At 38.1% G+C, this 22,757-nt stretch overlaps 1 protein-coding gene across 3 annotated transcripts; it reads right to left on the bottom strand.

The window, feature by feature from the left end:
• Positions 1-839: 839 nt before the first annotated feature.
• On the bottom strand, positions 840-20,988 carry LOC6037021. Of its 3 annotated transcripts, XR_005277115.1 has the most exons (6): positions 20,619-20,988; positions 5,000-5,672; positions 4,474-4,936; positions 3,898-4,311; positions 2,544-2,667; positions 840-2,239 (listed from the first exon to the last, which is right to left on the bottom strand). XR_005277115.1 is itself a non-coding variant. In XM_038252495.1 (5 exons), the coding sequence occupies exons 1-5, from the start codon at positions 20,643-20,645 to the stop codon at positions 2,646-2,648; spliced, it is 1,599 nt and encodes a 532-aa protein (XP_038108423.1). In that variant the 5' UTR covers positions 20,646-20,988; the 3' UTR covers positions 840-2,645. The 3 variants fall into 3 exon arrangements, 2 of the variants coding, with proteins under 2 accessions (XP_038108423.1, XP_038108422.1); XM_038252495.1 differs by having other exon boundaries at positions 840-2,667; XM_038252494.1 differs by lacking the exon at positions 2,544-2,667 and having other exon boundaries at positions 20,619-20,987.
• Positions 20,989-22,757: the final 1,769 nt, after the last annotated feature.

Below are 22,757 nucleotides of genomic sequence, written 5' to 3'. Positions count from 1 at the left end.
TCTCAAAGTTGAAACATAAATTGATGAATGAAGCTTACCAATCTTTTTTCTTTCACTTTCAGATCAAACATTGTCTACGTTAAAGTGACATGAAAATAAGTGCCTTAATTTGAAACAAAATAAATTGTTTCAAACGCATAAATTAAGATTATTTTCTTATCCGAAAAAATCCATCAATCTTCCCCTAACTTCTGTTTAATTCTAAAGACAAAGTAGCCAACGCACAAAAAGGTGTTTTAACTAGCAAAGCGACTTTGCGCGATATCAAATAACCAACTTAGTTACATCACTACGAAGCTGAATACGTGTCTAAATTGGATAAATAGTTAGAAATAGGTTTCCCCTAGTCGTTCGCTGTGAATTGTGGATTGCCTGCTTCTCTAATGAAGGTTCTACTGGGGAGGGCATGTTCATTTATTTCTCGTCGGTCCATACCCTTAGTGACGTGATGGAAGCAAGGGCGTCTATGCAAAGTGTCCCTACACCTGCTACAAATATTAGGCCCTTGGGGAGGGCAGAAGTCATTTTGTGCTATGTAGCATTGAAATTCGTGCAAAAATAAAATTAAAAAAATATGCGCGTGAGTGTATAGATTACGGAGTAAAAGATGGGTCAACGAGGTCGAACTTAGAAATTAATTTTTGAGTAAGATTAGGAAGGCAAAAATCGCACCACACTCTATCTTTGATGTACCTGGAAATGTTGTTCGAAAAGAGGCTAACTGTAAAAGTGACGAGAATAGCTCGAAAAGCTTAGTGTGACGAAAATGGATATATTTCCCCTACTGCGCTCGTGCTCCATCAGTTTTGATTAGAAAAGAATTAAAAACACACGTTTCACTATTTTATAAATTTTGGTTTATTTTACGATGCTGAATCTGATCATCCATAGTCGCTTTTTTTTGTTGTAATACTTTTACCTTTTTTATATTAATACTAGAATTGGGTTAGCCTTCATTGATCTAAATCACTAAATAGTTCACTATCGCATCATGTTTAGGATTCATGTTCTGTATTTTCTCTTTTTTAGTAAATTTTATTTATTTTCAAAAAGTATAACGAGGGCAAAAGGAAATGCATTTCTTAGTAGAATCTCTGTTATCGGTTGTGTAACTTGTGTGATTTCATTAAATTTGTTCATATCGTACAAAAAACGGGTGAGAAATTGATTATCCATTACCTTCTAGGCGCGCGCGCTCACAACGTGTTGGTTCGCAAGTTTACTTGTCTTATGTAAAAATGGAAAATTTTAGTTTTAGTTAAACGATAAAATTCGTCTTAGAGTTGTTTGGGGGGCGATATTAGAAGAAAACGTTGCGCTCGGCTGTCCCTGCGAACACGATTATTCGTTTAGATTTAGAAAAAGGTTTGACTAACGCATTTTTAAAGCGATTCTCGTATTTTATTTGTTTTCTGTAATGGGAAACGTCTCTTCTAGCGGTTGGTTTTGTACTTTATAGAGTTAAAGGTAAACGATGCACATAGTACGGGGAATCAAAGGCTGCCTTTTCGTTAAGTAACTTATATTGCTCTTGTCGCTCTGAATGCGGCTTGGTCTTAGGTTACTAAAATAAATTAAGGATACTGTTTGACTTGTTTTTACACAGGCTTAACTGTAGTGGTGATCTGGTGAAACTATCTAAATGTTGAAATTAGCGTAAACAATAAAACTAAATCAAAAGTCCACTCAATCCACTAGCTGGATTTACCTGTTCTGTTTTTTAAAGGGGAAACACTTTAATTCGACTACAAATCAAGTAACAAACTAAAAGCGTGCTAAGTGTGTGAACTACAGCTGCGCGATAAATTGTTCTAAACTCCGGCTTTAGAGTAGTTTTGTGTATTCTACGAAGACATTCTTTCGGCATTAAAACATCAGTTTCGTAAGCACTCTCGTTGTGAATCTCTAGGTTTTTTGTTTGTTTCTTGCATCAAGATCATCTACTAGTTTTAGTGTTTTGTTCATCATTTGAATTGTTGTTTTACATTTAGGATCTACGATTTCGGTAACTGCTCTCAGTGTTAGTTTGTTGTTGCCTGTTATTTAAGCTCAAACTTTATCTCTCTCTCTCTTTCATGCTGCTAGTAATTTGGGTGTGACAATGGTCCTGAATGAGTGTGATCTACTGTAGTTGTTGTTTAGCTGTTCTAATGAATTTCTTTTGGTTTAGCCTACGAAAGTAAACAGTTTGAGTGTTTCAAATCTAATCAATCATAGACGGGTCGTTCTATTGTAGCAGCTAAAGGAAGAAAAGAAAAAAATGAATGAAACAAGAAAAAAAGAAACGAGAAAATGTTTGATTTACTAACTAGTTGAACGGAATTTAATTTTTTTGGTTGGGTTGTGGAGCACTAATTGTTGTATGTATAAATATCGGATGGTGACGGTACACACGTAAAACAGATAGGGACAGAGATGTTCGGAAACGGTACTGATTCGGCAATGAAGGTTGGTTCAGAAGGTCTTTGGTTTGTTTTTTTTTTTGGTTAGTCAAAGAGAGGGATCAGAGAGGTGGTGCTGCATGCGCGCAATTTCAGGCATACCGGCGAGAATCCTCTTCCTCATACCACCCACGGTATGAGTGTGATTAGTAGTGGTATGGTGGTGGTGGTAGTTGTAGTAGGTGTTATGGTTCGAATTTGAGGCTAGAGATAGGATGTTGAATTCCTACATTGACGAAAAATGAAGAGGAGAGGAGAGAAGTAAATTACAGTGGAGATGGCATTTGTATCTTGAAGGGAGAAGAATATAAGGAAGGATTACAGCTACACACAAAGCATTCGTTCCGTTTGTGGAGGTTGAGGACGCTAATCCACGCGCAACTCACACAGAGATTATACAAAACTAGAATTTTAGGATTTTCACACACAACTGACTGCGACTAAACTTCAACCTTTTTTGGTTGGTTGTTTGGAAACTATTTTAGTAACATTTGAAAACAGTGCTTATAATTTGAAACATTATGCGCTAACTACACGAGTCATTCATGCGGATTATACAATAACAACGTTTAGTTTGATTTTAACTATAAATGGTCGACTCTTACGATATATTTTCTGAGAAACTTGTTCTATATTTAGATGAAAGAGTAGTCACTGAACACATTCACACTAAGATTCTTGTGCTGCTACTGAAATTATATCTTCAACCAAATAAAGATTGTCTTGAAAAAAACCGAATTCAGAAAAGTGCAAAATTTATCCACTCAATACTTATTTGTTAGGACAACAAATTATTAAAGACTACTTTCTTGAACTTTATAGTGTTAATGTTTGATCAATTTTTTCAAATAATCTCAGGATATGAAAAAACAAAGTTAAGCAAAACAACTCTTAAATGACAATCATTCAAGATATGATTATGTTTCAGGAGGTCCATGAGACCAAGAAACCACTTAGTGTGTCTGGCAGGCAAGTCACTAACAATGGCATCAAATCTAACTACTTAGTACGTTCAACGAGTGAAACACGACTATCTAATAGAGGAGTCTTTCAAGTGTTATGTGTTTGTGTCTGTGTTTGTGAGTTGTGTCTACAGAGAGAGCTAATAACAACGAATGCTTAACAGTAACGTTCACGAAACCATGTGTTGCTGTTTGATGAACGAGGAGTTATCCAAATGATCAGAGGCGTTTTAGGCACACAATGAAAATGTTACAGAACAGTTTGGGGTGAGATAAGGTTAGCTTTTGTTAACAGTATGTGAAGGTTGTAACCAACGTAGAAACAGATACAAATAGATAGAGAGCGGTTAAAGAACAACAAACGAAAATAAAAGGCGTTACACAAAAAAGGTACAGACACACATCACGACACCGAACGGTAAGGAAACACACGCCGCTAATAGTACTCGTACGCGTCTTTTCGCAAAAGTTGCATATAAATGTCACTTCCATACCTTTCCAGTAGTCTTCGTTTCAGTTCTGGCGGATAGGTCACGTAGATGTAGTGTTCGCTTTGGCCCAGCTCGCTAAACTCGGTGTTGGGCCCGTTGCCACCGACGCCGCCCGAGTGCGTTCCGTCGGCCATGATGGACCCGCTACCACCCGGTCCACCGGAATAGCCGTACCCGCCCTCGTCCCCGTACTGCACCTGAGTAGCGTGAATTTGGGGCGTGTGCTGCAGGTCAATGCCACTGGAGACGACGCCCGACGACGTTGCGTGGCTCAAACTGTTGAGACTGGTCGCGGAGTGGCCACCGTCCTGCAGGTGGTAGATGCTGGCGGTCGTCTGGGGCTGCAGGTAGTGGCGACCGTGCGTCGGACTCGGATGGGCCGTAATTTGTTGACTTCCGATCGGACTGTGGTCTTCACTGATAGGTTACCACCGTTCGATAGAATATACACACGCACATTCAGAGAGTGAGTAAACGAGAAAGAGATGAAGGAAGTTGGATACTCAGAAAAGGAAAATACGAGGAAAGATATGAAAGAAGAACGTAACGAAGAAAACCCAAGTGGCAAGCGTTACTTACTCGAACAGTATCCAAATGATGTAGTAGCATAAGCAAACTCCCAGCGACAGTACCATGACGAGGGCAAACACCAAACCCCAAGGGAAAGCTCGCTGATCTAACGGTCCATCTTCCCAGTACCGTTCACAGGTCAGATACCAACAAACAGCTCGGTTCAGCTCTTCCTCCATACTCTTAAAGTCCTCCAAGGACAGCTGCACCAGCAGACCAACGATGCAGTCTCGCACCATAATTTCACATCGTGTCTTCAGCTGATCAAGCTCTTCACTCTTGCAGTTTGCTTTCATTCGTTGCATCTCCGACAGCCGTTGCTGCTTCCGGTCAACGGGTGGAAGTGACGAATCAACCAGATTCTGGTCACACTGCGACGTCGTATTGCTGTCGCTGTCGTCCTCATCATCAATATCGTCCTCATCTTCATCGTCCTCGTCGTCGTCATCTTCCACCAAATTATCATTGGAGTCTGAAACGAAACATCCTTATTAACCATCAACAAACCATCACCCACCAAAACCCCCATCCCTACCTTCAGCATCGGTTCGTTTCCCGCCCTCGCCCTTCCTCTGCTCCGACACATCACAGTTGGACGGGGCCTTCGCCGCGCTAAGTGCCGAACTCATCGGCTTCCGCTCGTTCAGGATGTCGTTCTTGATGGTTTGGAGTATTTTTGGAAGCAACGATTTCCGCACCGGCACCTTGGCCAGATCCCGCGGACCGGACGTGGTCAGCGCCGTTCGGTAGGCCGTCGATTCGCTCCACACCTCGATGTCGGTGGACATCATGTTCGGGTCGACACCGAACGACAGCGTGGCGTCCTTGGCGATCAGCACCTCGCACCGCATCATGTCGCAGTAGTCGGCCAGGCAGATGGCGTCCTCCGCCATGTTGATGTTCCCCTTGTGCCGGTGCTCAAAGTGCATGTCCAGGTGCTTCTCCTCGAAGAAACTCTTACCACAGAAGCCGCACGTCCACTGGCTCGGCCGGTGCTGCTTTTTGGCGGTTTGCTGCGGACCGAAAATGTCCCGCAGCGGATGGAACGGACACTCGAGCGGCAGTTTGACCTGGTACTTTTCCAGGATCGGCAGCCATTTCGACTGGACTATCTTGCGCACCACGCGGGAGCTGTCCCGCGAGCAGGATATCTTGAACACGCTCGGACCGGGCCATGGTATGATCGACAGGAAGCAGATTACTATCACCTGGGGGAGAAAGAAAAACAGTGTTTGAAATTATAAATTTTAAATTATGCCATTTACAGTTGATTTATGATATCCAAACCAGAACATTTGAGGTTATCTGAAAACCATTTTACATTCACTAAAACTAGAGGTGGGCAAAACCGCTCTTTTTTAGGAGCCGCTCATTTTCGTTTGCTCATTAAAAAGAACCGCTCTTTTGAACGGCTCTTTCGCTCTTTTTCAAAGTTTGGATAGAAAGGGTTTTTTTTAAGAATCGTGTGATTTTATAAGTTATTTAACATTGGTCTTTTATAAATTATTTGATAAAACAAATTAAAACTGAAAACGAGAAGATGCCATTGGAAACCATAGGTATTGGTGGTCTCTTTGTCAAGATTTCCACTCGAACCTAAACATTCGAGTAATTGAATGGCATCGAAACTTAAATCTAGGATGCTGCAAAAAAAAATAATTGCGTTTATTTCTGCAAGAATTGAACTAATGCTGATGTTTATTTGAAGAAAATATTCTGCAAACTCTTTTCTACATTCTGATTTAATCGTTAAAGTCTATAAACGCTAAAGTTTAATCGGACAAAAGGGTTTATTTTTTTTTTCAAAAATCTCTAAACTATTCAGTAGATTTTTGGTAATATTTTACAAATTATGCAATTTGAAATGCTCAAATCCGTATTCTGGTAATACAATCATTTACTTTTGAGATAATTTTTTATTAGAATTGAAATATTTGAAATTGCATTTTCAATTCTCATAAACAAATGTAATACAATTTTTTTTGTTGGAAATTCAATAAATTATATTTATAACATAAATCATGCCATCTTAAAACGGTTCTTTAAAAAGACCGAAGTTTAAAAAGAACCGCGGTTTTTTTTCTGAGCCACAGTTCGTTCGCTCTTTTCAGTGAACCGGCTCTTTGAGCGGCTCACACTTTTTTGCCCACCTCTAACTAAAACAGTTTGTTCCCGATTTTTTTTACTGGCGAGATGCTCACTGCCGAAACAAGGCAGAACAATTTCAAGCTCTCAGTGAGCTGATGATGAAGTACATCACATTTTTGAAGTTTTTTTGGTTAGACCAGATTCAGAGGAACAAAATGTGTTTATTTACTCCCGAATTTGAAGCATTAAAGTGCTCTAAAACGTGCTGTTGATATTCATACTGTAGTCCCGATTAGCCCCAGAGTACGGTACCGAGCTATAAGACCCGAAACTGGAGGGAGGCTATGAATTATTTCAAAAGTGTGTAGAATGCAAATGATTTTATGATATCATAAAGTTGAATTTACCTTTTCTTTAGAAAAACACATATTTTTTTTTAAATTTTCAGTTAACTTCGTTCATTTTAATCAAAAAAATGTTCAAAATGCGCAAAATAGCATAGCATAGCATTGGTGTCTACCCGTAGCTGCTACTTCGTTATTGACCAGGACCCCTAAAAATTGCTCCGTGGACCACAGATGAAAAGTAGGAACCAATCATCACCCCTTCGCAATTTTCAAAGGTCCCTATCATGCTGATCCATACCGACGCCGGCCACGACCAGTGGTAAGACACGGGGAAGTGGATAAGAATGTTAGTCCGATACTTGAGTGATGGGACCGCTGAATCGGCTGCGTCTCCAACAAAGTATCACATGAGTTTTGAGGGGTTAGTAAGATGGGTATGAGGTTAGGATTCACTGTGGTAGGTGATGCGACCATAAGCAATTTGTTTATCGGTTGAAATTTAAAAAAATCTTAGGCAGCCGACTGCGGAAAGATACATAATTGATTATTTAAAAAGTTTTTTAATCGAACGCGTGCCAACCGAACAGTAGTGCTATGGGCTGGACTTATCAGTATATTTTTTACTGTTTATACGATAATAGTAAATAAAAGACGCTTTACTCTTCATAAAATGGATTGTGATAAAATTAAAACAATAACTAAAACGTACTAAACCAGCAGCGTGCCTTCCGATCAACGATGATAAAAGAAGGACTTATGAAAAATAGAATATCAAATAAAAGGCTCCGAAAAACACGACGCAGAGTAACCACGAGGTCCCGCTACTCACAATCGAATCATACACTGAAAGCCCGACCATGGTAATTTTAAGAACATTTGCTAAAAATGCTGCTTATTAAATTAACTGTGGCTTTCTGGTGGAAGTAAACGCAAATATGGTGAAATGTACCATGCTTTCACAAATTTGCATGGTAGCAATTACGAAATCATTATCATTCTTTCCATATTGGAGGGTTAAAATTACCATACCGCTCTCGGCATAGTAAAACTGACTGCGTTAATCAGTCAATTCAAGCACGGAATGTTTTTAGCAAAAATACGTCGGTGTGTGTTCTCAATTTAACCCTACAATATGGTAGCAACTACCATGGTTCGGTTTTCAGTGTAACAGCGATACAACGAAAATGAAAGAGGGGATAATGTAAAAACGAGTCTGGGCGTCCCCGTGGCCAGCGCACTAATTTTCTATTTTTCTGATTTAAAAAAATATTTTTTTTTAGTAAATGATTTTTGGAAATAATAATTTTATCAGGCCTAAAGCAAAGCAATCCCCCGGGTCTTTTGTGGGCTCTGTTGCATGTTTCTACTCATTTCTAGGCGTCCGAAGGTTATGTGTAATGAGTCACTCAAAACCTCTTTTACGCTAATGGACCGACGTTTTTACTTCCCCATCCGATAGAAGGCGTGATCAGGCAAATCTCGTCTCGAAAAATGCCACCGGGTCCGTCTGGGATTGAACCCAGGCCATACTGGGGTAAGAGGCTACCACGCTAACCACTGCGCCACCGGACCCGGCTATCTGGCCTGAAAGGGTTAAATTGTTCATTTTGAAAATCGTAATGAAAGTGATCAAGTTATCGTCGGCAAAAAAAATTACTTGATTACTTTTATTTTTTTTAAACCAGTTGTTCCAGCAACAATGTTTTGAAACGATTATATGGAATAATTCACTTAGCTTTTTGGAAATATGTTTTTGTTTTTTTTTCGCCAAAATAAAGTGGTTGCCTATATTTTAAAACTACTTCCAGTCACTGAGCTCGATGAAAAAAATTGAACTGAAATTAATTTTTTTAGAACTTTGTTTTTTTTTCTCAATTCATGTTTTTTGAAACAGAATATTCCTGCCATTTTAGGTTAAACATCAGAAGGGGCCAATTTGAATACCATTTTATTTTCATTAAATAAAAGAAGACTAAGTGTTCTCGCGATGTATTTTCTTAACATTCAGAATTTTTTTTTGTTGAATTTCACAAAAGCGAAAAGAAGCGGTGTAAAACTACAGAAAAAAAGGTTTGCTATTTTAGCAATCAAAATTGCGCTAAGGATCAAGTTGATTTTTATCAAGAAATTTCATTATTTTGCTTGCAGCTTCTGAAAGCCTTAAATTTGGCCTAAATTAATATAAAATAGTTGTCTTTATTTTTATTCAGAAAGCTCCTCGCTTTTTCTCAGCACAATGTTACATTTCCACCGAGGTTTCCACAGTTTTTGTTCTCTTCTAAAATCACTTCAGCGAACATCAGCTACGCTCTGCTCCTCCGAGACAGCCTCATCATCTCCGGTGGCGCCACCGACATCGTCAGCGGTTTCCGGGGTGGCGAAACTGCCACTGCATACACGGTCGTGATAATCAGTCGTCCCCAGAACGCGACCTGCTGCAGTAAACGGTTGCAGAGCTTCGCCAGCGATGGTGTCATCATCATCAGCTCTGGAACTCTCCAACTGACTCTGACGACAGTGTTCTTGGCGCAGTAAACCAAACCACTGGAACCGGTAGATGTTCTGCTCTGGTCAAACTTTGTTCTCGCACGACACTGAACCTCACAACCCGTAACAGTACCGTATAGTCGTCGTTCTAAATTAAATATTTACTGTTTGATGTTTTCGCAAATATGGGTATATGCAAAACACTCGCTCGAGTTCTCGCGAACTCGAAAAAGGGCGCGTTGATAAGCACCGCCAGCTCAGCACGTGAGCAGTTCCGCTCGATTAATAATGCAAATTTAGTAAATTATACATTTATAGACCCAATCCGGACACACAAACCGCCACAGGATGCACAAAACTGCAACCTACCCCAACGGGTTCATTTACCTTCGTCAAAATGAGGACAAAATGTGACTTGATGAAAATGCAACACATGGTCGCGTGATTAAAATTCGTTGCAAAAAAAGAACCACGTGCGAGAGCGTCCAAGACACGCGCGGACCAAGTCGGAGAACCGGGAAGCGACTGAGGTTTACACGGGTGTTGAAACACTTTTTAAGCCCCTCCAAAACCGGCCAGACCACAAGTTTTGGAGAAAAAAAAAATAAAAAAAACCGGGGTTCGTGTCGATTGGTCATTAAAGGAGTCCTGACGGCAGGGTGTCGGGGTGGTTTGTCGTCGGATTGCACATGATGCATGGGATTATTTCAAGTGGTTGTAGGAGTTTCGAACATGGACCGACCCGTGACGAAACCCATGAGCATATGAATGGAAATCACCTGCTGAGATTGACGGAGGCAGGTTGACTTTAGAGAGGAGAATCAGAGGATGTTTCAGGGAACATTTGAATGGAAATTTAGGTTATTTAGAAATACAGTCCAGACTCGAATATCCGAAGCCTCGATTATTCGAAGGTTTGTATGGGACTTCGGATAATCGAATCATGAATTTCGTATTTTTTTTATTTTCTTACATTTAACATCAAATTCGAGTTCTGCGATCCCATTTTAGTCATATTTTAATGGTTTGCCTAGTAAATTAAAAAATGCATTTTTTTTCAATATTTCATCACCGCCATTTTGGCCGCCATCGTGGATTTAAACATTCTAAATCACTTTGGAGTAGTTTAGGGTTCATACTAAAGCTCAACAATCAAAAATAAGATTCGATTATCCGATGTTTCGATTATCCGAAGTGACATTTTGCCAAGGCCTTCGGATAATCGAGTCTGGGCTGTACAGCTTTTGATTCAAGTTTTGAATATTCGATTTTCTCTTCAGTTCAAAAGTACCAAATGTCGTTGTCAAAATCTAACATCCGAAACATTCAAATCCAAACATAATCAAACTGTTAGGAGCATTCAAAGCACCTCATCATGACTCATCTGCTTCCAAAAGGGCATTTGCAGCATAATTGAGGTAATAAACAGCTCTGAAAATTGCTTTATTTGAGGTCAAATATGCAATCAGTTATAGTTCTGTTTATCATTTAATAAAAAAAGATGATGCCAATGCTTTAATTTTTTTTTGGGAAATTGGTTTTAAAGTTTTTACGCATCTTTTGAAAAAGCATGTTAGTTTTGAAATTGAGTTTTAAAGGAAAAAGTTGAGAGCAATAATATTGAATTAAAATTGAAACCAGGAATATGAAAAAGGCAACATTAATGGTTGGAGTTTGTACAGTTGGTTTGAAGTTATCAGAAAATAAATATTAATAACTATACATGATGAGCTGCTTTTACGGAAATAGGAGAACTATCGTATATTTAGCAGATTAAGAATCTGGTACACTCAAACCCCGATGGTTTGACACCAACTGTTGTCAGACGAACGGGGTCACTTTTTAGTTTGACACCCCTTTTACACGGAGTTCACGCACACTACCAAACGTGTGTTTTGATAGTGTGCGTGAGCGCCGTGTAAAAAGTGACAGTTCGTCACTTTTTAGTTTGACTTTGACCAACCAACGGGGTACAAACTAAAAAAGTGTCAAACGAAAAAGTGACCAACCATCGGGGGTTGAGTGTACAACTTATTTCCATCTAAATTGACCGATTCTCACCATTTAAAAAAATCGAAAATCTGTTTGGTGTCTTCGACAATGTTGTATGTTGTGATTAATACTTTTCAGATATAATAGGTACAGTGTACCTGGTACACGGATGTGACTTTTTATGAGATATAATTGAATTCCCAAAATATTTTTTTTATTAATTCCTAAATATTTTGATACGTTATTAAAGGACTTAAAAATACATCTTTTGTGAGTTTAGGATAGTTCAAAATTTCGTAGCGGAGAAATATTTTTTTTTAAATCAAGAAAAAAATGTTGTTTTTGGAAAGAAAGAAACGAAAATCTGGTCAAACCTAATATCAAAAATCATTTTGAAATGCAAAACCAAATTTGAAGTCGAAAATAAGTTTTTTTTTCGAAAAATGTTAATTTTTTTGTAATTTAAGAATACTTGATGAAGAAAAAGCACCTTTGCTAAAAAAATGTTCGAAAAGCTCAGGAAATTTTCAAAAATTTACCAAGAAGCTAAAATGTAGTGAAAAGTTAGTTTTCCTCCGTATCGCCTAATTACCTGCCTTTTTCTACTTGCGAATTGTTGGGAACTAAATATTTAAACTTTTTCTGCTCTTTATTGCAAAAAATAATTTAGATATAATAGAACGAAAGGTATCCTTTTTGATTTTTTTCAAATGATGGGCTAGATTAAAAAAAAACTTGATTATGCGTCCAAAAATTGTTTTTGAAATTCTGTTTGTCGTTTTTTTTCGTTTTTTTCTCAAAAAAATATATTTCCGGCTCCAAATTTTGCACTTTCCTGAACAATGCTGAAAAGATGTCGGTTTAAGTCTTCTAAAACTCGTCTAAAACATATAAAAAAATTGAAAATAAAAAAAAACTTAGTTTGAAAATTCAACGTATATAGTGATCGAATTTTTTTTCGTGTGCCCCCTGATTTTTAAAGCCGATTTTAAAGGGTGAAAAAAAAATGCAACAATCTTTGCACTTTTTCAGAAAAAATAGTTCTGAAAAAATCCTAAGGTTGTTGCAAATATTTTTCACCTTAATGGGCTTAAAAAATTAGAGGGCAAAACCTTTTTTGTGTTCAAAAAACTTCAAATTGCAATGAAAATTTTAGTACAGTCAGCTGAAATCAATTTAAAATGCATTCCTCTACCAAAAGATTTTTTTTTGCGTGTTCGGGTTTATTAAAAAATCATTTGAATTTTCCCACTGAGAATTTTGGCTAGAGCCTCGAGTCGAAGCTCGAGCCAAAATTGTCAGTGGGTTAGTAAATTTCCAATACAGTCCAGACTCGATTATCCGAAGTTCGATTATCCAAAGGTTTGTGATTTCGGATAATCGAATCGCGTACAATTTTTTTTTTAGTTTTTTTTTCTTGTTTTTAACATTAAATTCTAGTTCTGTGGTCGAGATTGGGTCATACAAAAATGCTGAAATGTGTATGACACGATCTCATCCCTCAGACCCATTGTCACTCTTGATGCCGGTACTCCATGTTTAACAGTGTTTTATGCTCAAATTTGTATCTGGGCAATCTGTTACAAATAGGGGAAATATACCCATTTCAAGCCTAATAAGCGGTCGTGTTTGAATGATGCTTGATAATCTGGAGTTTTTCTTGAAATTTACTAAAACCAAGTACACCAACGAGTAGAGCAACTTTTTATGAACATTCCTGTTTATTTTTACTTTTATTAAAAGTTTTGCTATTCCTTTTTCAAGCATTTCAAAAAAAATATTCCCAAATGCATTCTAATCAGTCGAGTGCATTGGGCCACGCCCAATTTCCTATTTTCAGTTGAGCTTTTTTTTCTTCAAGCGCTCTTTTGGGTCTGCTTAGTGCTGCCAAAATTGATGAAATTTTAAGCAAACACTCACGAAAAGTAGCATTTATAGAGAAAATTTCCTGGCATCACTGGCTCACTCCAACAGGCGCTGCTGGTGGTGTTGGTGACCACCCTTTGTTCTTTATTTGCCTTCACTTCTCGCTCGGTTTTCTTCAGCCTTCGATTGGAATGGGTCGTCAAAATTCAAACGTCAAAAGACTTGGCGCGTTTGTTTTTTTGATGGCGCTTGCTAATTATTTACATGTTTTGGGATTATTTTTCAAGTGAGTGACTAACTATTGTGCAAACAAACATGTTGCCGGTAGTTGGGAGCAATTTTATATCTTAAAAAACGACGGATTTGTAAGAATGTCCAGATGATCCTAAAATTTTGCAGAACTTGATTTGAACAAATTTGTAATTTCTGCGACCGAAAACATCGTTCCAACTTTTTAAAAAAGATTGCCTCGGGGGAATTTTCGGCTTTTTTTTACACGCGAAAAAAAAAGTTGGAACGATGTTTTTGATCGCAAAAATTACAGATTTGATCAAATTGAGTTCTGCAAAGTTCTAGGATCATCTATACATCCTAACAAATCACTGGAAAAAAGAATCGTCTTGACTAGGTGAGTTATGCCCGAGAACCAGCGAGTTGAAGTTACCGTTCCAACTTTTTTGGAGCCTTGGGCGTTGGAATGTTAAATTTGATCTTTTTGGCCAGTAAATGGCATAAATTTGCGTGCTTACTTGAGGCGGTGCTGTTGCTGGTAAGTTTATAGCCTAAATAGTATTTTTGGAGCTTTAATCGAGCATCAAACTCTTCATATACAGAGTTTTTTTTTGAAAAGGTCCTATAAGCTATTGTCTTTCATATGTTTATAGGACCTAATCAAAAAAATGTCGAGATATGATGAAGATAGCTGTTTGATTAGAAAGGGTATATTTGCCCTAAAAGATTTTTATTCATTTGGGGTTTCCAGCATGAATTTTGGGTTTATTTTAAAGAAAGCTCTGGTAAATTCGGCTCGGAATCCATACATTGTCAGCGAATTTTCTGAAGTAAATCCTATAAAAGATCGGAAAAAAAATATTCTCGTCTCTCTTTTTCTTCGAAGGAATCAAAATCCATTAAATATTTATAGCGTGTCAAAACAATAATTTCGCTGCAAGTCTCGTGACTCCTTCCAAGTCGCATGAAAATTAAGAACTTGCCCAACAAATGTGCGCCAAAGTTGGCACAATGGGCAACAAAACCGCGGCGAGAAATAATTAATTACTTCCTGGTGGTGGTTTTTAAACATTTCATTATGACACCACCGCTGCGTTTAGGCCGATAAGAATCTTCCTTTCACTCCCCTCCTCAAATGTAGTCTAGCCCCATCAAACTTTCACCAGAACGCACATTTTTTTCCTTATTCCTACACGCAATTTGCTCGGAAAAGGCACGTTCCGTTTTCCGGCGAAACCACCCACCACGCCACGCGCATTTGCATATCGAATGAAAAATGACGTCGCTAGAACCATTAAAGGTGTACGAAACAAACAGGTGCGTTTGGAGGGCGATGCGAAACAAGGACATTAGCGGGGCGCATAAAGTGGAAACTATATTCGATCTAAAATCGCGTTTCGTAAGGCGCTTATCCGGCTTTTCCGCTGGCAGGTGCCCCTTAAAGTATGCACCTCACACTGCACGGTTTGCTGTGCTATAATGGTGCGCTCAGCAGCGTTTACCATAATTCATGCAAATATTTAAATTGGTTTGTGGAGCTGCATTGCCTCGTTTTTTTTGCGGGTTCGGATTTTCCTAGTTTGTTTTTTTTTTGTGGTTATCAAGAGGGCTCCAATTTAGTGGGGAAAATTTTCTTCCGGCGACGTCGAGAAAATGTAACAAAATCACACGGGAAAGGTGGTGGCGAACATGCACCCTTATGATGATGGTGGTGGTTGGTGGAAATTAGGTTACCGGAAAAACGCCGATAATTATATTGCTTTAGATTTGTTGTTTCGTTTTGATAAATTGAAGGTTTGATTATTGGAGGGGATGCTCGGCTTGAGGGGTGGCACATTATTTATTCTGTTCAACGTTCGTGTCTGGGCGATGATTGCCCTTGAAGGTATCGATTACTTTTCAAGCGTTGGAGAATCTTAAACGAGATAGTGCCAGTGCGTGATGATTTGATGGTTTGATTAGAAATTTGTCAAATCATTTCAGAGAAATTCAAAATTCATTTTAAAAAACTCAGTTGCCCTTCTTTCGCCAGTTTCAGTAAATTTTGGCAATTTTCCTGAAATTCAAACACAACCATGTTTTAAACATTATAAAAAAAATAAAAGATAACGTTTTATATCTATGTGGATCATGCCATCCTCTCTTCTAAATGGGTCACATAATTGATCCAGAAATAATTATCGTCTCAGTTGTACATACAGTCCAGACTCGATTATCCGAAGGCCTCAAAAAAAATCACTTCGGATAATCGAAACTTCGGATTATCGAATCACGAAAAAATATAAATTTTTAACTGATTTAAAACTTTTAAATCCAAGATGGCGGCCAATATGGCGGTGTTGAAATATTGAAAAAAAATGCATTTTTTTATTTAATAGGCAATCAACTATTCAAATTTGACTAAAATGGGTTTGCAGAACTCGAATTCGATATTTAAAACAAGAAAAAATAAAAAAATATCCGATCGATTATTCGAAGTCCCATACAAACCTTCGGATAATCGAACTTCGGATAATCGAAACTTCGGATAATCGAGTCTGGACTGTATGTATCACCCTAATGTCAATATTTTGAGACAGGGATGCCAGACCTTCAATCATTTAGACTCGTTTGGTAGATCTTTTGGTAGCTTTAATCCAAAAATTCAATAAAAATGATAGAATAACTCACATTGATTGCATTGCCTAGCTGGTAAGAACTTCTTCCACCCTCCCACAACTCCAACAAACAAACGCGCAAAGGTTTCCAACTTTGCCCTTTTCCACGTGGTGGTTACTTCAACCGTCAGTAAGGACCAAACAAGGAAGAAGAAGAAAAAAAGCACCGGCTATTTCCATCCACAACAGGACTGACTGAGCTCAAACGATCAAAAACTTCACCGTCATCGGCACCGCAAGCCCCGACCCCGAATCCGCCGCCGACATACCGACATCAACGCGGCTAGTTCTCGGTTCAGACGTCCGCCGTCGTCATCGTATCGTCGTAATTTATACATTCATGGCTGGTTCCGATCCAATATCCCCCAAATAAAAAAAAGAGAGAGCCCAGAAAAAAAATAACATTCCCCATTCCCAGCCACCATCCGTGGGGCCACCTGAATGGGATGGAGCATTTGTGGTTGACGAATGGTAGTTCGGGAAATCCGACAGTTTTCCTCTCTTCATAGGATTTTCATTGAATTTTGATTTTTTGTTTGCGGCCGATGCAATGATGGTGTTTATTTCTGGTGTTGTGCAGGATGTGGTTTGATTTAATAATTATTTTAAGCCATTTTTATTTTAAGTTACTGTTACTGATTACAGTTTTCACTATTAACAATTATATAATGATGTCACAATTGTTTCTAGAATAAGATACACACAGACTGTGGTTTAGTTGTCTATTGGTTGTCTATACAGCTTTCGAAATGTCACCAAAAATTCACTTTGAAAAGTTTCGTCAAAATCCATTTTCAGACAATTTTTGTTTACTAAAAAATATGGAAAGAAAACTCTTAAAATTTTAGAGAACATAGAAAAAAAAAAATCATGGTAATATTACATCTGAGCAGTTCTCTACGGAATCGGTATTTTTTCTAATTTTAATTTTTGTAACTTTTAATCCGGCTAAAACATTATTGGTGCCTTCGGTATGCCCAAAGAAGCAATTTTGCATCATTAGTTTGTCCATATAATTTTCCATACAAATTTGGCAGCTCTCCATACAAAAATGATATGTGAAAATTCAAAAATCTGTATCTTTTGAAGGAATTTTTCATCGATTTGGTGTCTTCGGCAAAGTTGTAGGTATGGATATGGACTAAACTGAAAAAAATGATACACGGTAAAAAAAATGGTGATTTTTAATTTAACTTTTTGTCACTAAAACTTAATTTGCAAAAAAGACTACTCTTATTTTTTTTATTTCTGATATGTTTTAGAGGACATCAATTGCCAACTTTTCAGAAATTTCCAGAATGGGCAAAAAATCTTCGACCGAGATTTTTTGAATCAATACAGATTTAAAAAAAAATCGAAATATTGGTCGCATGAATTTTTAAACTTCATTTTTCGATGTAAAATCGAATTTGCAATCAAAAAGTACTTTAGTGAAATTTTTATAAAAGGCACCGTTTTCAAGTTATAGCCGTTTTTAGGTAACTTTTTCAAAATAGTCGCAGATATTAATTTAAAATCAGTGCCCATGTTTGCCCACTTTTGATAAAAAATATTTTTGAACTGAGAAAATTCTCTATATTTAGCTTTTTCGAACTTTGTTGATACGACCCTTAGTTGCTGAGATATTGCCATGCAAGTGTTTAAAAACAGGAAAATTGATGTTTCCTATGTCTCACCCAAACAACCCACCATTTTCTAATGTCGATATCTCAGCAACTAATGGTCCGATTTACAATATTAAAATATGAAACATTCGTGAAATTTTCCGATCTTTTCGAAAACAATAAATATTTTCCAAAATTATAAATCAAGACGAACATTTCAAAAGGGCGTAATATTGAATGTTTGGCCCTTTTGAAATGTTAGTCTTGATTTAAAAAATGAAAATATTGTTTTCGAAAAGATCGGAAAATTCGAAAAATGTTTGAATGTTAGGGTTACAAGTTTGACTTGTATTATGCCATGTTTTTAAAAATGTAGTTTTTCTGGGGTTAAGTTTGGCTGTGTTTTCGTGTTTTGAATAACATTTCCTATATTTTATGTAGGAATAAGTTATTTTAGTTTTTTTCCAGACCATGCCTCTACACATTTTTAATAAAATTTAAATGGAAAAGTGACTATAAAAATATGTAAAAAACTAAAAAGGCAAAAGTTAACGATAGGAGATGGTAGAATAAGCCAAATTCTAGCAAAAACAAACATAAACTAAACAAGATAAATGCAAATAAAAATGCTGAAAATGAAACAAGAAAAACCTAACACAAGAGAAGTACAGTTTTTCGTAGAACAAAAGTTGCTCAAAATGTTGAGGAGGCGAAAAATAAATAAAAATCAAAAAAACATATTTGGACTCTAGAGTGTTAAAAATGATTTGAAAAAATCAAGAGTTTATTGAACTAAAATTTTCCGTGAACACTTATTTCGAAAGATATTTCAACTTCGAGAGTGCATTTCAGAGCTGAAAAACTATAAAATTTCACAAATGCTTAGATGTTCACTATAAAATAAATAAGTTCCATTTGGTTATTATTGTCTCCGCAATCCATCTGGAAATAAAGCAAAATCTAGCTTGCAAAAAACTTGCTATTTTCTCAACATTTAGAGATTATCACTAAATCAGTGTTTTTTTGGCCATTCCAGCGACAAAGTAATTTGTAAGGAAATTCTTATCCTCAAGATGAAATACTTTTTGGAACTATGTATAAAAAATAATCACCTATATATTTTTTTTAATTTTGATAATACAAATTTGGAATTACATAAAAATAGGAAAAAAAAAACAAAACTTTGCGGTAAATATCCACAGCAAAAAAAAAAATATTATTTCATTATATTTTTAAGTCAATTAAAGTGAACGTAATTTTTCTAAATAAATTTTAATGCACATCGGCACTAACTACCCCGTTCTTTCGAAATTATTGTTGATAATGAGAGGAGAAATATCATTACAGGTTTCAGACCAATATTCTCCGAGATAACGCGAGTTGAAAAATCATGACTATTTGAATGTCACTGAGACAAACTCACCAAATAACTTTAAGAGGCTGCACTCAAAGTCCAAAATATCCTTTTCGCAAGTTAACCCGTCGTCGTCCTTTAAAAGGGTACTGGATTTGTACAGATTTTGACATATTCTTTTGAAAAGGGTGACGACGAGTAAACTTGAATAAATTGTGGAAAGTATCCTTTTTGGAGGAAGTGCACCTATTTATTTCTGAAAGTTCTTATCATAACCTATACGTCTGCCGAAGACTTGGTGTCTTGGTCTGATGATCCCTACTCAAGATACATATTTTAGATTTTTAATTTTGCCTATTTTGTATGATCAGCCCGCAAAATTGTATGGAGCCTTGTTCTAAAAATATTTGATTTTTTTGTAAATATAGTTCTATCACAAGATCAATCATCCAAACATTCAAAAAGTCAGATTCAGCACATAATTCACCCCATCTCGCCCCGCCGGAAACTCCTCGAAACCACACCGCCAGCGACGACGTCGGAAGGAAAGGAGTATGAGCGCATAAAAATCAACTCAGAGCAGGCAGGTACCTACTGCTTGCTCACCATCGAACAGAGCCGGTCCAACGCTGCCCAGAACGAAAGCCCAACCAACTCCTTCGCTGAACTGCGGAACTGCGAGGGTGGTGGTGGTGGGATGGGATTGTGTGTTGTATTCGCGAGAGGGCTCACACAGGATGATGACATGAAATCGATTTTTCCTCCCCATCAGCAGCTCGGCGTGTGAGTGTGTGTGTGTGTGTGTGCAATAAAACACACACACACACGCGAGAACATTTTTCGCGGCTCAACAACAAGGGTGTGCAAGAGCGGGACGGAACTATCCAGGTCAAAGTGCTGGAAGAATTGTAAACTAAATTATAGATGAAAAGGAATGTTCCGAGGAGGAAGGGGAAAGCCTACATTCGGGCGAATCATTAACCTCGTAGCACTGTTTTGCCTACATCTGGGAGGCGGCTGCTGCCGGCGTTTTGGGGCCAAGAAGGCAGATGCGCCGTTTTTGCTGCAATCCGCGCTTGGCAGCCGCTCCACGATGTCTGCAAAGAAGCCACAATGTTGGCCCAGGGCCAGACCTCACACTCGTCGACGCTAGGGCTGCTCCGGTGTTTACGGGATGGCCAATTGGGGGAAAAAAACTTTTTTACTTCACGTGAAATTCCAAATGATGTTCCGAGGGCAACAGTTTAACCAAAGTAAACTGTTACGCCTGGTGATAGACTACCTGTGGGAGCATCCGTGATTAATGGGAAAAAGATACACCTCGCACGGACCGACGTGCCAAGTCCTGTGGATTTTCCGGCGTTTCGGTGGAGTGGGGACAGAGGAAGACAGCGAAAGGGAAAGAGGCAAGGTGATTATATACATTGTAAGAAGGTCGATATCCAGAGAAGAGAATGTCCTTTCATGTACGGTTTACCCTCCCCATTCAGGGCAAAGTACCCACCCCAAACCCTGTTCAAACATTTACCTCGATATTAATTGATTTAGTCCACATTCATAATCCACTTTCATATATGCCGGAGGTGAGAAGAATATCCGTAATCCACTGGTCCGAAATTCAGCACTCCGCAAAAACCATCCAACACACTTCGTTTCGGATCACACTGTTCCAAACGCGAACCGACCGTAACTCAACCACGAAAATCACTACTTTTCACGGCACTTGTAGCAACGAAAAGATGAAAAAATCCAATAAGAAGTATTCGCCGATAGATGGAGTTGGGTGGGGGGTCAGGGGACGAGAAACTATGCACCAGAAAAGCGCCCGAAAGTATGCTACCTGCTCCGACTGGCTGTGGTGTACCAGTCAAAGTCCTGGTTCGTAGTGTTACTGGCCCGCGCGCAAGGTTGTAGTTTCGTCGAGAGTTTACAACTTGAGGGGTGAGTCGGTGTGCGTGTGTGTGCCAGGACGAAGGATGTCCTTTTCTGGAGGGTTGCTACGGAGCATGGCCGGAAACGTGAGAGAGCTGAATGAGATTTGAATGGGCGGTTGCATACTTTTAGGATTTTTCTCTATAAGTCACTTTAACATCAAAGAGAAAGGATAAAAACTAACTTAATCCACCTATGTGGTTGGAGCCTTCCTCACTTATTACCAACAATGGCTGGTATGATGGAATTGTACAAAAATTTCATCTAATTTTTAGATCCGGAATAAAAGAGTAAATAAATATCACTTAAGTGGCCATACCTCGAGACAGGGTTGCCAGTTGTTTGTTTTGGACTCGTTGGAAAGGTCTTTTGATAACCTAACCAACGATGGGTCGGATGGTGGATCCGGACATAGTTTACCGTCTTCTGGGGCGAATCGGGACTACAGTCTGAATAGGGACAGCAATTTTTAGAGTACTTAAAAGCTTGAAATTTGGAAAACGATGCACTATTTAAGATGTTTTGTGTCTGTTCTATCCGAAACTATAAAAAAAATATCCAAATATTATACAGTAACAAGGCTAAAACAGCTGTCCCAATTCGCCCCATGTGTCCCGTTTCGCCCCAGATGACGATACATACATTTAAGTGAGATCCGGCTTCCAAAAAGTACATCAATATCACTTAAGTGGCCATATCTCGAGACAGGGTTGCCAGATCTTCAATGTTTTAGACTCTTTGGAAAGGTCTTTTGATAACCTAACCAACGATTTATCGGATGATGAACCCGGACATAGTTTACATACATTTAAGAGCGAGTTTTTCACCGATGTGAAACAGGTCGTATCGAGGTGCTCCGATTTGGATGAAACTTTCAGGGTTTGTTTGTCTATACATGAGATGAACTTATGCCAAATATGAGCCCTCTACGACAAAGGGAAGTGGGGTAAAACGGGCATTGAAGTTTGAGGTCCAAAACACATGAAAAATCTTAAAATTGCTCGCATTTCCGTAAAACTTCATCAATTCCAACTCTCTTAGATACATTCGAAAGGTCTTTTGAAGCCCTTCAAAATGTGCTATAGACATCCAGGATTGGTTTGACTTTTTCTCATAGCTTTTGCAAATTACTGTTAAAAATGGATTTTTTTAAAACCTTAATAACTTTTGGCAACAGCCACCAACACCCATACTCCCATAGGTCAAAAGTTGGGCAATTTCATGGACTATACTGCCCCTGAACGCATAAATGTCCCATATGCATTTTCATCGATTTCGAGTTATTGATGCAGTTTGATTCAAAATTGTGTGCTCTTTCAAAAGAGCATATAACATCCAGTACTTTGTTCTACACAGAAAAAAATATGTGAATTTACTCGACACGGAAAATATGAATCACATGTAAACTCAGTTGATGTAAACTTGAGATTCGACGTAAACGGTTGAATCACACGTAAAATCATGTTTTTACGTATAATTTGTTGCAAATTTACATCAAATTGAATTTAAATTTAAATGCTTAATGACGTGCAAAAGTGTTACATCATAAATGATGTAACATTCGGAAATATTTTTTTGTGTGTAGAAATCAAGAGGAAATCCAGTTTTTTCGCGAAAACTTAACACGTAGCCTTATGTATGGGACAAACTTCAAATGCGTTTTTCTCAGCTTGCTGTTTTTGCATATGGGACATTTATGCGAACATGGGCAGTATAAGCCTACGGTATTAACTTT

This window comes from Culex quinquefasciatus, chromosome 2 (genome assembly GCF_015732765.1).
Source record: "Culex quinquefasciatus strain JHB chromosome 2, VPISU_Cqui_1.0_pri_paternal, whole genome shotgun sequence".
Taxonomy (NCBI): domain Eukaryota; kingdom Metazoa; phylum Arthropoda; class Insecta; order Diptera; family Culicidae; genus Culex; species Culex quinquefasciatus.
Note: the sequence above shows the minus strand (reverse complement) of the source record. Positions and strands in the feature narration are given on the sequence as shown.